A 12,979-nucleotide genomic window follows, 5' to 3' on the forward strand; every position below is an offset into this window, starting at 1 on the left:
AGTGATAGTTAAATTACAGGCTACGTTATAGACATACAGAATCTAGTAAGCAGAAATATTAAATTTACCTCTATATGGTTCTTCAAATTAGAGGCAGGATTAATGCTGATATCTGGCTTGAGCAAGTTAAACTCACATGACACATTCAAGCAATTGGGCTTTTTCACTGCGAAAATCCCTTTCAGGTGCTGCTGTGATGTTCAGCTGTAAACGTCATGGTTACTATCATAACCTCCATTCCCTGATGGAGGAAACGAGAAGTTGTGTCAATGTAGTGACACTAGGGGTCGATCTTAAGAGCCCTGAACACCTCCCATTCTTTGAGAAAAGGCCAATGAGAATTGGCGAGTGGAATTTGCAAGGTCCATAACATCGTGATCTCGACTGGGGGTAAAAGCGCACGTTTTTGCCTCAGGGGAGGGGAAGGCGCTATAAGCAAGCGATACACCAGCTGGCCAGCTGTTCTGTATTACCGAAATCTACCTGTTCATACCTGAATGAACACGGGACGAAACCGGCTCAACCCGGAGATTGTAAAATCTCGCGAATGTATTGGGTGTTGCCCAGCCCGCTACTCTGCAGATGTCTGCTAGAGAGGTGCCATTGGCCAGTGCCCACGAGGACGTCACACTCCTTGTAGATTGTGCTCGAACCCGCAAAGGGGGCGGGCACCACCTGGATCTGGTAGGCCAATGCAATGGTGTCCACGATCCAGTGGGCAAGCCTCCGTTTAGAGACAATGTTCCCTTTCCGCTGTCCACCAAAGCAAACCAAGGGCTGCTCAGAGCATCAAGTAGGTGCGAAAAGCACGCACCGGACACAGCAACGACAGGGCTGGGTCTGCCTCCTCCCGGGGCAGCGCTTGCAGGTTCACCACCTGATCCCTGAAGGGGGTCATAGGATCCTTGGGCACATAGCCTGGTTTGGGTCCCAGGATCACGTGAGAATCTGCCGGACCGAACTCCAGGCAAGAGTTGCTGACAGAGAACGCTTGCAGGTCCCCCACCCTCTTGATGGAGGTGAGTGCTGTCAGGACCGGTGTGATTAGAACATTCGTGTCTGACGTCATCAACTGGCAATTTCCCACTGTTTAGCTGTCACTGCTACATAGAGGGATTGGCTAAGCAATGCCATTTACATGCCTAACACAGCTGCTTGAACAATCTTTTTAACCACAGGATGTTTATTTTATGTTACAGGCATTTAAACTAACGCAGCAGGCTACACATTTACTGTTCAATCCACACAGTGTATAACCGTGCAAAACTAACTGAAACTTACCATAAAAGCTGTTGTACTGTTTAGCAGCTACATAGAAAGAGACTGGCTAAGCACTTGTCATGTAGATATCTAAAACAGCTGCTAGAACAGCCTTTTTAAACCACATAATATGTTTATTTTATGTTACAAACATTCAAACAAACCCAGAGTACAAGTTTACTGTTCATATACATACACCGTGTACTCGCAGAAAAACTGAGAAACTCACCAAACCTGCTGTTGTGCTTCTGCTGCTGCTATGGAAAGAGAGAGACTGGTTAAGTGCTTTTCATTTATGTCTAAATAGCTGCTCAGTCTTTTCAAACACATGATAAAATAAATGTATGTAACGGCATTCAAATAAACACAGAGGTATTAGAATACAAGTTTACAGGGCAAATCATGTGACAGCAGCAAAAATAACTGAGAAAAACAATCACCTTTGAAGGGATTATGTTTTATTCACATGAAACAAATATTATTTTGACATGCTCTGGACACTGAAGTCTGCATTGCAATGTAAACAAACATGGCCATGGTCACAGCCTATCAATAATTACATTTATCTCGATAATAATACAATCATAATAAAAGTTATATTAACACACATTTGACATATTTGAGAATCTATTAACTAATTTTTTATGTAAATAAGATGTTTTGTATAAAAACTAAGAATCTGAAATAAAGGGTTGACATCAGTAAATATAGTTTCAGAAAATAGTGTTTCTTTTTTTTTTTGTAATGCTTCATAGTCTTCCCTTCCCATCAATGTTACAGGGCCTGTGGTACAGGGGGGCAAATTGAATGAGAATGACCATGATCACCTGAAAAATGACCAAAGAGAAAGCAGAGTAGTAAAGTGGTAAGGTACTTACGATGTACATGAGAGCTGTGCAACACTCCCTTTTGTGTTAGCCCATGTTTTCAGTACCACACACTGAAGCATTACTGAGAACTGTGAAAAAAAAAATAAGCAAATGTTAGTTATTGTTATATTTCCATTGTTATGTATTGTAATTTGTTGATAATGTATGTAATGTGTTGTCTTTTGTTTACCACAAATGCAATGTAATTGAATGTTACGAATGCTATTTAGTAGCTGTTATGGTTATGTTGCTTTTATTTGTTAAAATATTTATATTGTTATTAATTATATTTGTATTATAAATAATTGTATATAAAAACATAGATCAATAGATACAATTAAATAAAATCTAATTTTAAGAATAATGGTAATACGGAACTTATCTCTTGTCTCTCAAAGAGCAAAGATACATGTTTTTTGACATCATGTGGCTATTTCTCTATACTTCCCATATAATCTAGTAACACATATGAGCATCTAATGGTGATGGAAGGAAACAGTGTGACTATACTGCATTACAAAAGTCAAAAACAGTAACTATGCCAACACAGAAACAAAATAAAAAAACAGCTTCAAACTTTATTTTAATTGTTCAGCCAATTTTCATACTCTGTTTGTTGGAATATGAGCATAGTTGAGTCAAACCCATCTGACACAAGACAGATCATAATCCTAGAGACCCGATTTCAGTCATCATTTGTAAAATGTGTATTTTGCCTTTGCATTAGAGTTTATTGCTAATGAATTTTATATCATGCTAATTTCAATTGCAACCCATTCCTAATATTAGCACTAGAAGATACCTCACACAATAGCATTTGATCAAATTGAACACGATAAAATATTAGATATGTGCACACAAGCAGTGAACAGCACAAGCCATTACGTAAACTACATCAAAGTACGATAAATACAGATTATAAACATATTATTCATGCATTTATCATGGTCTACACATGTTTGCAACAATTTTCAACAATTCTCAATTGAAAAAGACTTAAAATGTACTCACCAGTAGCAATCCTTTAATGCGTTGGCAGAAAAGTTGCACGTTGGAGCGAAATTCAAAGCCAGAGAAAATAAAATAAATAAATGTCATTATAAACCGTTGGTTAAAATATTTATTATAGTTTATACATGTTTTGAACCAATGAGGAATGTTTTCAAGTGAAGAAAAAAGTGAAACATGACTTGCAACACTTACCTATTCTCTGTCCTCCAGCTCCAAGCAAGACGAGTCAGTGGTGAACCGTCATGTGACTGCTCAGAGTGTCATGTGACAAGCTTGGTGCATCACACTGGAGTTTAAAATTTGATACGTTGTAAAATAACTGCCGAAAATAAATTCATGCTGAGGGGATCAGCTAAATTAGCGCTCACAGGCGGGGAGGCCATATTCGCGGGGCCCTGGCTGCGGGTGTTCGGTGTCCGGCAGCCATGACAACGACTGTGGCTGTGGACACCGATTACGTGACCCAAGGAGGGAGGAAACGCTCTCTTTTTGACAATGTGAGTACCAAAACCCATTCTGGTGTGGTGAACAAAAGAGAAAAGGAAACAAAGGATTTACCTCCCGGCCCTCCAGCAGGAACTGGGCTCAGGTTGAGGCAAAGCCGCCTGGTATTTAGCCGCCGCAGAGGAACAGACATCTTGAGCCACGCCAGGGCAAGATGTGCTGGATGGCCTCAGTCTGCTTCTTCACTGCCAAGAACTTCTGGGCGAAGTCCTCAACGGTGTCGCCGAAAAGTCAGATCTGGAAGATGGCGTTGAGAAAGCGGGCTTCATCGGCGTCCCTCATCTCGACCAGATTCAGCCACAGGTGGCGTTCCTAGACCACCAAGGTGGATATCGCCTGCACGAGCGCCGCCTCGGAACAGGAACCAATCATCAAGCCGCGAGCACTCAGGGCAGCACGGGCAAGCATGGCGGTCAGCTCTGCATCAGCCTCAGACAGGGCAGGCAGACCCAAAGATGGCAGCCCAGTCGAGTCATCAGTGTCTGACATTGCCAGTGCACTCTCAGATGCAGCGATCGAAGACTCATCCTGCTCGCAGGCCCAGAAAGAGACGTCATGATGGCCGTGAGGCGGGCTGGTCTCATTTCAGAACCAGACAGGAGCAAACGAGCGTGCTGGGGAACAGGAGGTCCGCTGGGAATTACCCGGCAAGACCGTGCCCATTGAACTCCCCAAATCGTCTCCAGTGCCAACCGGGCCGGCCTCATACCCGTGGGTAGAAGGCGCAGCGTGGGGGTGCGGCTAGTGTGGCTTTCCCGCAGAAGAAGGAAAGCCGTGACCGCAACGTTGCCATGGCCATATTCTCGCAATGAGAGCATGAACCATCTAAAAATGCTGCCAGTGTGATCACTGCCCAGACACGTGAGGCAGCGCCCGTGGCCATCAGAAGCGGAGAGATAACAACCGCATCCAGAAATCACACAAAGACGGAAAGGCACCTTTAAAAGACGTGTCTTTAAAAAGACTTTTAACATCAATGCGTGTGCTTTAATAGAGAGTATATACTCTTTATCAGGAATATATACTCTTTTAGCACCGTTGAAGTGCTCAGGGGTGGCGAAATCTGCACTCGTCATGCAGAAGGAGAGAAAGGTGCTGGAAATGCGCCATATATCCAACAGCATACGCTTCTTAAGAGGTGAATGGAACAGCAGTAGTATTCGGCTCGTTGATAGTACAACCACTTGGCTCAGAAGAAAAAATCTGAATGGAGCGGCATTCCAGCTCCTTTTATACCCATATGTCCGGGGGAGTGACATGCAAATTACACACGCCAATTCTCATTGGCCTTTTCTAAAAGAATGGGAGGTGTTCGGGGGTCTCAAGAATGACCCCTATTGTCACTATATCTACACAACGTCGAGTGAGTGACAGAAGGGGAACTGTTTTATGCATTCTCCACAGTTGGCACCAGATCTGCAGCTTCTGTTCAAGTTTTTTACGTGTGATTTGATTTGACTCTCCCTAGCCAATCAGGTTTATAGATAAAAATAAAATCATGACAGGGTTGTAGCGAACACAGACGGTGGGAAAATAATGCAGTAAAAGTACAGTTACAGAACTTAAAATGTACTCAAGTAAAAGTAAAAGTATAACATTTTTAAACTACTTAAAAAAGTAAAATTCTTGGGAAAAAGTAATGTGAGTGTTTGTAATTCATTAATTTATACCCCTGGATGGATCAGAATCTGCCGTTGATGGTTCAAACCAAATGATGCACCCAAGCCTTCTTTACTAATTCAAAAATGTCACTTCAGTAATAGTATCAGGGCTTGTGCTGTTTCTAACAAGTTATTGGATAAACAAGGGTGTGTGTGTGTGTGTGTGTGTGTGTGTGTGTGTGTGTGTGTGTGTGTGAGAGAGCGTGAGAGAGAGAGAGAGAGAGAGAAAGAGAGAGTGTCAGAGTGTGTGCGATCACCTTTTGCCAATCCAATGCAGAGATGCTGTCAGCTTTCTGAAGATCAGCTTTCTCAGTGGTAAAATAGCCGTTCAAGCGGGGGTATTGCTCTCTATTTCATGGTAGCCGGTATTGACTTTCTTCCAAAACTCTTGAATTGTATTATATACCCACACACAATGAATTAGTGTTACTCTTGAAGTGGTATATTTGACACAGGGGGAATACACTGCAGTTTGCGTCTAAAGAAAATGAATCTTGTTTTAAGGATGTTAAATCTTTTACTGGAAAAGAAGACAAAAATATTATTACTATGATTTTAATTCCCTTTTGCTGGTAAAGTAGTGGATAACATTGAATTTTCAATTCGTAAATGTTCCATTAAATATTGACAGTCCCTCCCTATTATCTACCTGTGTTGTTGCATGGCGTTGAAATTGGTCTGACCAGCTATGTCCTACACATTCATAGCATTTTATTTTACCCCCTGATATTGTATGTCAAGTTTTCTTGCACAAAAATAGTTATAATTTACTTTTTATGACCATTTTCTGCCCTCTCTCTGACCTGTTGTAACAGATTAGATGGAGGCCCAGATTGAGGATCCATGTATAGAGTTTAATAGAAATCCAGCAAACAATCTAATACTCAAATCCAAATAGAAAGAAACACGAGGCAGGCAAGATCACAGTATGTAATAAATCCAAACAGGGCAGATAAATCCAAAACAGCAGGCACAAAGCAAGAGTCAGAAAAACAGGCAAAAAAAAAAACAAAAAACATTAACAGTAATATCTCTATATGAATCACCAAACAGGAAATGATGATATCAAAGAGAGTCAGAGTTCAGAATTCGGATGATGAGAACTTCTGGTGGTGTGGAGGGGAGGTTGCTGGGACAGACGTTTCAGAATCCCCCTCCACTCTTCTTCTCGATATACCTCTAGATTGAGGAGTGTGCTGATCAGGGTGGTTACTGTGGAAGTCGGTAATCAGAGATGGATCTTGGGTATCTTGCGCTGGTACCCATGAGCATTCCTCTGGGCCATATCTCTCCCAGTCTTCCAGGTAGAACATCCTTCTCCCTCGACATCTAGAGTAGATGATCTCATGGACGAGGTAAGCAATAGTTCAATCGACCTCTAGAGGTTGTGGTGGCAGTGGTGGCTCAGGAGATGTGGATGGATGTGCAGGTTTCAGCAAGGAGACATGGAATGTGGGAGAAATTCGATAATTATCGGGACGTTCCAAGTGATAGTCACAGGATTTATTTGACGTAAAGCATGAAAGGGACCTACAAACATTGGAGTTTTCTGCATGGGTGTTTCAGGCATATGTCCTGGGTGTAAAGCCAAACCACCTGACCTGGCTGGTAATTGAGATGGGGGTCAGCATCTGCTATGTGCCTGAAATTTTTGTCTTCTAATGGCCCGTTGGAGACTCACATGTGCAGCATCCCAGGATTGTTCACTTATTTGGACCTAGTCATCAGCGGGGACTTCAGATGGTTCCCCTGACCAGAGGAGCAGAGGTGGTTGATACCCCAAAATGCACTTAAACGGTGTAAGGCTTGTGGACGGGATGTTGAGGGAATTCTGGCCGTACTCAGCCCAGGGGAGAAATCCTGCTGCTGACTACAGTAAGATCTCAAATATCTTAATTATGCTGCCTCTTAAGAAATCTCGTTTTGGCCAAATTATAAGGTAGCATCGGATGTGTCCTTCCCCGGGTAGGTGATCTCAGAATGCACCGTGATGAGCTTGGCATAAAAATAAATCCAAGATGCCAGACGAAGCAAGAGAAATTTAGATTATAAATATACTTATAATCCTTTCAATTCTGAAAAGTAGTGAAAAAACAGTTTAATATGATACAAAACCGACTATTTTACACAAAATATGTGTGTTCTGTGCGTATTTATATATTTTTTTATTTGATCCCTTTTTTCTCAATCCGGGCGGTGGAGGACAAGTTGCCTCTCCTCTGAGAACGTCAATCCATGCATCTTATCAAGTGGCTCGCTGTGCATGACGCCACAGAGAGTCATAGCACGTGGAGGCTCATGCTACTCGCCGCGATCCACGCACAACTTACCATGCACCCCATTGAGAGCGAGAACCCCTATTCACATCCACAAGGAGGTTACACCATGTGACTCTACACAACCTAGCAACGGGCCAATTTGGTTGCTTAGGAGATCTGGCTGGAGTCACTCAGCACACCCTGGATTCGAACTGCAACTCCAGGGGTGGTAGTCAGCGTCAATACTTGCTGAGCTACCTAGGCACCTCTGTGTATATTTTTGCTCGTTAGAAGATCACGTCAGAAGATCAGTTGTGAGTCGAATGCACTACGCGAGAGGAGCACTATTTGAATGATGCGTGGAGCTGCCACCTATGTAGAGCTTTCCAAATCACTTTCTTATGTAATTTCAATAAGGGTGCTCCCATAGAAGACAGCTACCTATTTAGACAGGAGAAAGTGAGGCAGCTCACTAAGTTTTGAAACAGACTCAATGTCCTCGGGTAGTCCAAGGGTCTAAATACCTGATTAAACAAGCCACTGCTCTCTCCATAGCTGTAGGTACACCTTTCAAAGTACCAGTTTACAGGACTTGGAGAATCTATCAATAGACACTAGGATGGCTGTGTAACCATCAGAAAGGGGTAGATCTGTAATGAAGTCTATGGACAGATACAACCAGGGGCGATGAGGTATGGCTCCAATAATCCTGCTGGAAGCTGCCTGGGCATACGTGACTTTGCACACACAGTACAACCATTTACATAGGTAATCACATCATGATTTATAGTTTACCACCATAATGTGTTCCTGACTAGGTGAATGGTTCTGTGGATTCCAGGGTGACCTGAGTTGAGAGATGTGTGTACCCAATGATCACACGGTTCCTTAATACTGCTGGCACATAGCCCTTACCAAGCTGGATAGGTGGGTAGTGAAGGGTCTTGATGCTGTGCCATCTAAATCTCCACCATGATGTCCCATCTTACTGGGGTCACATTTAGTGAGGGTGGAAGGATAGGTTCAGGGTTTGGGTTAGTCTGCTGTTGTTCAAACATACATGAGAGGGCATCAGCCTTGGAGTTTCTACTCCCTGGGCGGTAAGTGACAGAGAAGTTAAAGCTTGTAAAGAACAATGCCCAACGTGCCTGTCTTGGATTTAAACATTTGGCTGCTTTAATGTACTCAAGGTTCTTGTGGTTCTCTAAGCAGTGTCTTCATTCTTCTAAGGCTACTTTAATGGACAACAGTTCTTTGTTACCTACATCATGGTTTTGTTCAGCTGGACTAAGTTTACTGGAGAAGAAGGCACATGGAAGCAATTTAGCAGGGGAGCCATGATGTTGTGATAGCGCTGCTCCTATGCCGCTATCAGAAGCATCCACCTCCACTACAAAAGGCAGGGTGGGATCTGGGTGTTTAAGAATGGGAGAAGATGTGAAAATCTCCTTAAGCCTCTTAAACGCTTGGTTAGCAGTTTCTGTTCATGCCAGTTTCTTGGTTTTACCCTTGAGAAGGGAGGTGAGAGGAGAAGCAATGGAAGTGAAACCTCTGATGAAGCATTGGTAGATGCAGGAAAAAAAGGAATTTCTGTAATTACTTGATGGTGTGTGGTGTGGGCCACATGAGTACTGCACTGACCTAGCTAGTGTCCATTGTCACGCCTTGACCGCTGATGATATTGCTAAGGAAAGATAGTTGAGACATGAAAATCACACTTTTCAACCTTCACATACAAGTTGTACTCAAGTAAACTCTATAACACTTGATGAACATGTTCCTCCTCATTGTTTGAATAGATCAAAATATCATCAATTTAGACAATGACAAAGCTGTTCAGGAAGTCTCGTAGCACTTAATTAAGAAGAGTTGGTCAACCCATATGGCATAACCAAATATTCAAAGTGTCCAGCATTATTCACAAAAGCAGTCTTCCACTCAGCCCCCTCACAAATTCTAATTAGATTATAAGCACTTCTGAGATCACGCTTAGTAAAAAATATGTGCCTTACATAGATGTTCAAGTGTTGAGGGAACAAGAGGTAATGGATAATGATATTATACTATGATCGTGTTGAGTCCTCAATAATCAATGCATGGCCTCGGGCCACCATCCTTCTTTTCAACAAAGAAGAATCCTGCAGCTGCTGGTGAGGTGGATGGTCAAATGAAACCCAGGGAAAGTGCTTCTTGAATATAATCTTCCATAGCCTGAGTCTCAGAGAGTGAAAGAGGATATATTTGACTCTTAGGGGGAGAAGTAACTGGTAAAAGTTCTATGGCAAAGTCCCAGGAACGATGAGTGGGTAGTTGCATCGCTTCGACCTTGCTGAACACTTCAGCGAGGTCATCGTAGTATTTAGGAATGGAGACCTTCTTGACTTCAGTGCTTTCAGTGCTCGTAGAGCAAAAGGACTTTGCAGGTAATGGAAGAGAACCGTTAAAAAAAACTGAAAGAGGAACATTGAATGATTTCATCCACCCGTGTGTAACCAAGGATTAGTGGTATTCGGAAAATAGAGTCAGAGTTCAGAATTTAGTTGATGAAGACCTCTGGTGGTGTGGAGGGGACATTGCAAGGACAGACTTTACACCTGTAGAATTAATCAGGCTGTTTTTGCTGCTGCACCTTTAAGACTTCTATATGTAAGTGACCTCTGTTATGATTGGCTACCCTCTGTTTACCAACAAAGATTACACACTCAACCTTCTGAATACTGAATAGGTGTTCATATGTGTAGGTGTCCATATGTTAATGTGCTCATGATTGAGTTATGGTTTGCGTTAAAACCTTGATGACATCTGATTGACTCAATGTTGCATTATAGTTTCTATAAATGTTCTGGTTGGAGAGGAAGCTTTGCTTTGATAAGTACAGTGGAAATGTAAAGTGTCTCTATCACTTTGGCATACATTCTCTCTCTCGCTCTGTTATCTTTAGGAGAACCCTTTCCAGAGAATGGCCGCAGTCCTGGATCAACCCAGCACAGCTCCCCAAGGAGTGACTTCAACTCTAGAATGTTCTCTAATAACTCTGCCCTATCCCAGAATTCTGCCCCATCCACCACAGGCTCCTCCCCACCAGATACTGGAACCAATCAGAATCAGCAGCCAAGTGAATTCACCATCCAGCGCAAGGAGACTGAAGGATTCGGATTTGTTATTATCAGTTCACTGAACAGGCCTGAAACTGTACCCGCTGCTGGTAGGCATACTATATCTACAATATAAACCATATGTGTTCTTTAAGCTGTACACTGTACTCATAGCCCACTGACAACTTATTAAATAGCAGTGGCTTGGAACCACCAAGTGCATTCATACCATATCCACTGATTTGTGGACAGTATGTCGTTTTACTGTTCCTATCCATTGGGTGTTTACATTTTGCATACAGTTATGTCACAGATGTTGTCCATAGAGCTTCAGTGGACTGTGCAATGCTAATAGCTCACTCAGACTTGCTGATTCTGAGAGTCATATTGATATTAAAAATGCAGCATGTCTTTTAAACTTGTATTTCAATAATGGATGCACCTCTATTTGAGGGCTGAAGAGGCTGGTTAAAATGTTATAATGCAGCGCCCACGCTTGTAAAAAAATAAAAAATAAAAAAGAAAGCACTAACAAGAATGGACTGAGTGCAGTGCAGGAAAATGTTAAAATTGGAGAGACTCTTGCTGTATTATGTAATAAGTGTGGTGTATTTGTGTGTGTGTGTTTTCAGCTGTGCCTCATAAGATTGGGCGAATTATTGAGGGAAGTCCAGCAGACCACAGTGGAAAACTGAAAGTTGGAGATCGTATACTGGCTGTCAACAATCAGTCTATCATTAATATGCCGCACGCAGACATCGTAAAACTGATCAAGGATGCGGGACTCAGTGTGACACTCAGGATCATCCCTCAGGATGGTGAGCTAAATGTCTGCAGAACGTTTTGCAGAAAGTATCTGAATGCTTTTACTCAATTAGCAATTCAAACATTCTTTAAATGATGACCTACTGTTACTTAAAGGAATATGTAGTGTTAAATTCACCTTAAAGGGATAGTTCATCCACCCACATGTTGTTGCAAACTGGTATGATTATCTTTCTTATGTGGAACATGGAAAGTAGATGTTAGGCAGAATGCTAGAGACTGACAGCGTCTGTCAATATTCACTTGCACTGTGTGCAAAAAAGGGCTGTAAATCACGACAGAAGTTACATTTTTGGGTGAACTATTCCTTTCACAATACTTGTGGAACATAGAGGACTTTTGTCTGCATTAATAGATTTCATTTGAGTATTTGTAGAACATGTTTTGGCTGAACAAAGTGCAAATTTGCCAAGTGAAGATTTGACATCATGGAAATTAAATTATCTCACTACTCACTTTTTCTGATTCAGAGATGAATAGCACGCCCTCTGCAGGCAGCTCGGAGAAACAAAGCCCAATGGCTCAACCCAGTCCATTGTGCCAATCCAGCACTGAGAACCAGACCAGTGCTGCTCCTCTAGCCAACTCCACCCCTCAATCCAACTCTGCACCTCAGCCTAACTCAGAAGCACAACCCAGCCCTGTCAATCAAACTAGCCCAGCCAATCAGCCCAGCTCAGTGACCCAGCAAAACACGCCTACCCAGCCCTCAACAGTGCCAGTACAGATCTACAGCCACGACAGTGGGTAAGACACAAACGCAGATGTCTTTATTACCTCAGCATGTTTTTTGAGGTTTGTTTTATGACCAATTAATTATTATTTATTGACTCAAGAATCACTATTACTTTTGTTCATACTTGAGGCTTGGGGTTTGAGCATTGAAGAAATGTTCTTGGTTCAATAAAATGTATGCTTAGTCGACAGCATTTGAAGCACAATGTTGATTACCACAAAACACATTTTTGCCCCTGTTTATTAAAAAAAAAAGAAAGCTGTTTTGGTAAGCCACAATGGAAGTGAATCGGACCAGTCCAAAAACTCTAAAATACTGTAAACACTGGCCACGTTTACATGCACTTAAGAAAACGGTTTATTCCATGTTTTTAGCAGAATGCGGTGCTCTTAAAGATCATGTAAACTAGTACTCAGATTTTCTTACACTGTTTAAGGGATAAGAAAAAGCAGTTTAATACGCCCAGGTTTCTCTTGGAGAGTTTCTCTAATGTGCTCATGTAAGCAAGCGTCATTGGATTGAGCCCAACAACATGCCAACACAGCGGAAAGAATTAAACATTTCTGGGAGTCTCCCAGTCCTCAACCGCTCCTCCGCCCTCTGCCGGACGACAGCTCACTCCTCCCCTGGCAGACGGCAGCGAGTCCTCCGGCCCCTGGCGGACTGAATCGCTCCTCCCCTTCTTTGGCAGATGGCAGCAGTTCCTCCGGCTCTCAGCGGCTGGCAGCGACCCCTCCATTCCCAGGCAGACTGTCCTCCT

At 42.5% G+C, this 12,979-nt stretch overlaps 1 protein-coding gene across 1 annotated transcript in view; it reads left to right on the forward strand.

Annotated features, from left to right (window-relative positions):
- The window catches only part of LOC127639271 (membrane-associated guanylate kinase, WW and PDZ domain-containing protein 2-like), a 321,578-nt gene that overhangs the window by 288,158 nt on the left and 20,441 nt on the right, over window positions 1-12,979 (forward strand). The window contains exons 16-18 of the mRNA XM_052121194.1: window positions 10,505-10,768; window positions 11,291-11,476; window positions 11,954-12,230. Of these exons, the coding sequence (XP_051977154.1) occupies window positions 10,505-10,768; window positions 11,291-11,476; window positions 11,954-12,230 (727 nt within the window). The remainder of the gene's footprint in view (window positions 1-10,504; window positions 10,769-11,290; window positions 11,477-11,953; window positions 12,231-12,979) is intronic.

Source organism: Xyrauchen texanus, chromosome 47 (assembly GCF_025860055.1).
Source record: "Xyrauchen texanus isolate HMW12.3.18 chromosome 47, RBS_HiC_50CHRs, whole genome shotgun sequence".
Lineage (NCBI taxonomy): Eukaryota > Metazoa > Chordata > Actinopteri > Cypriniformes > Catostomidae > Xyrauchen > Xyrauchen texanus.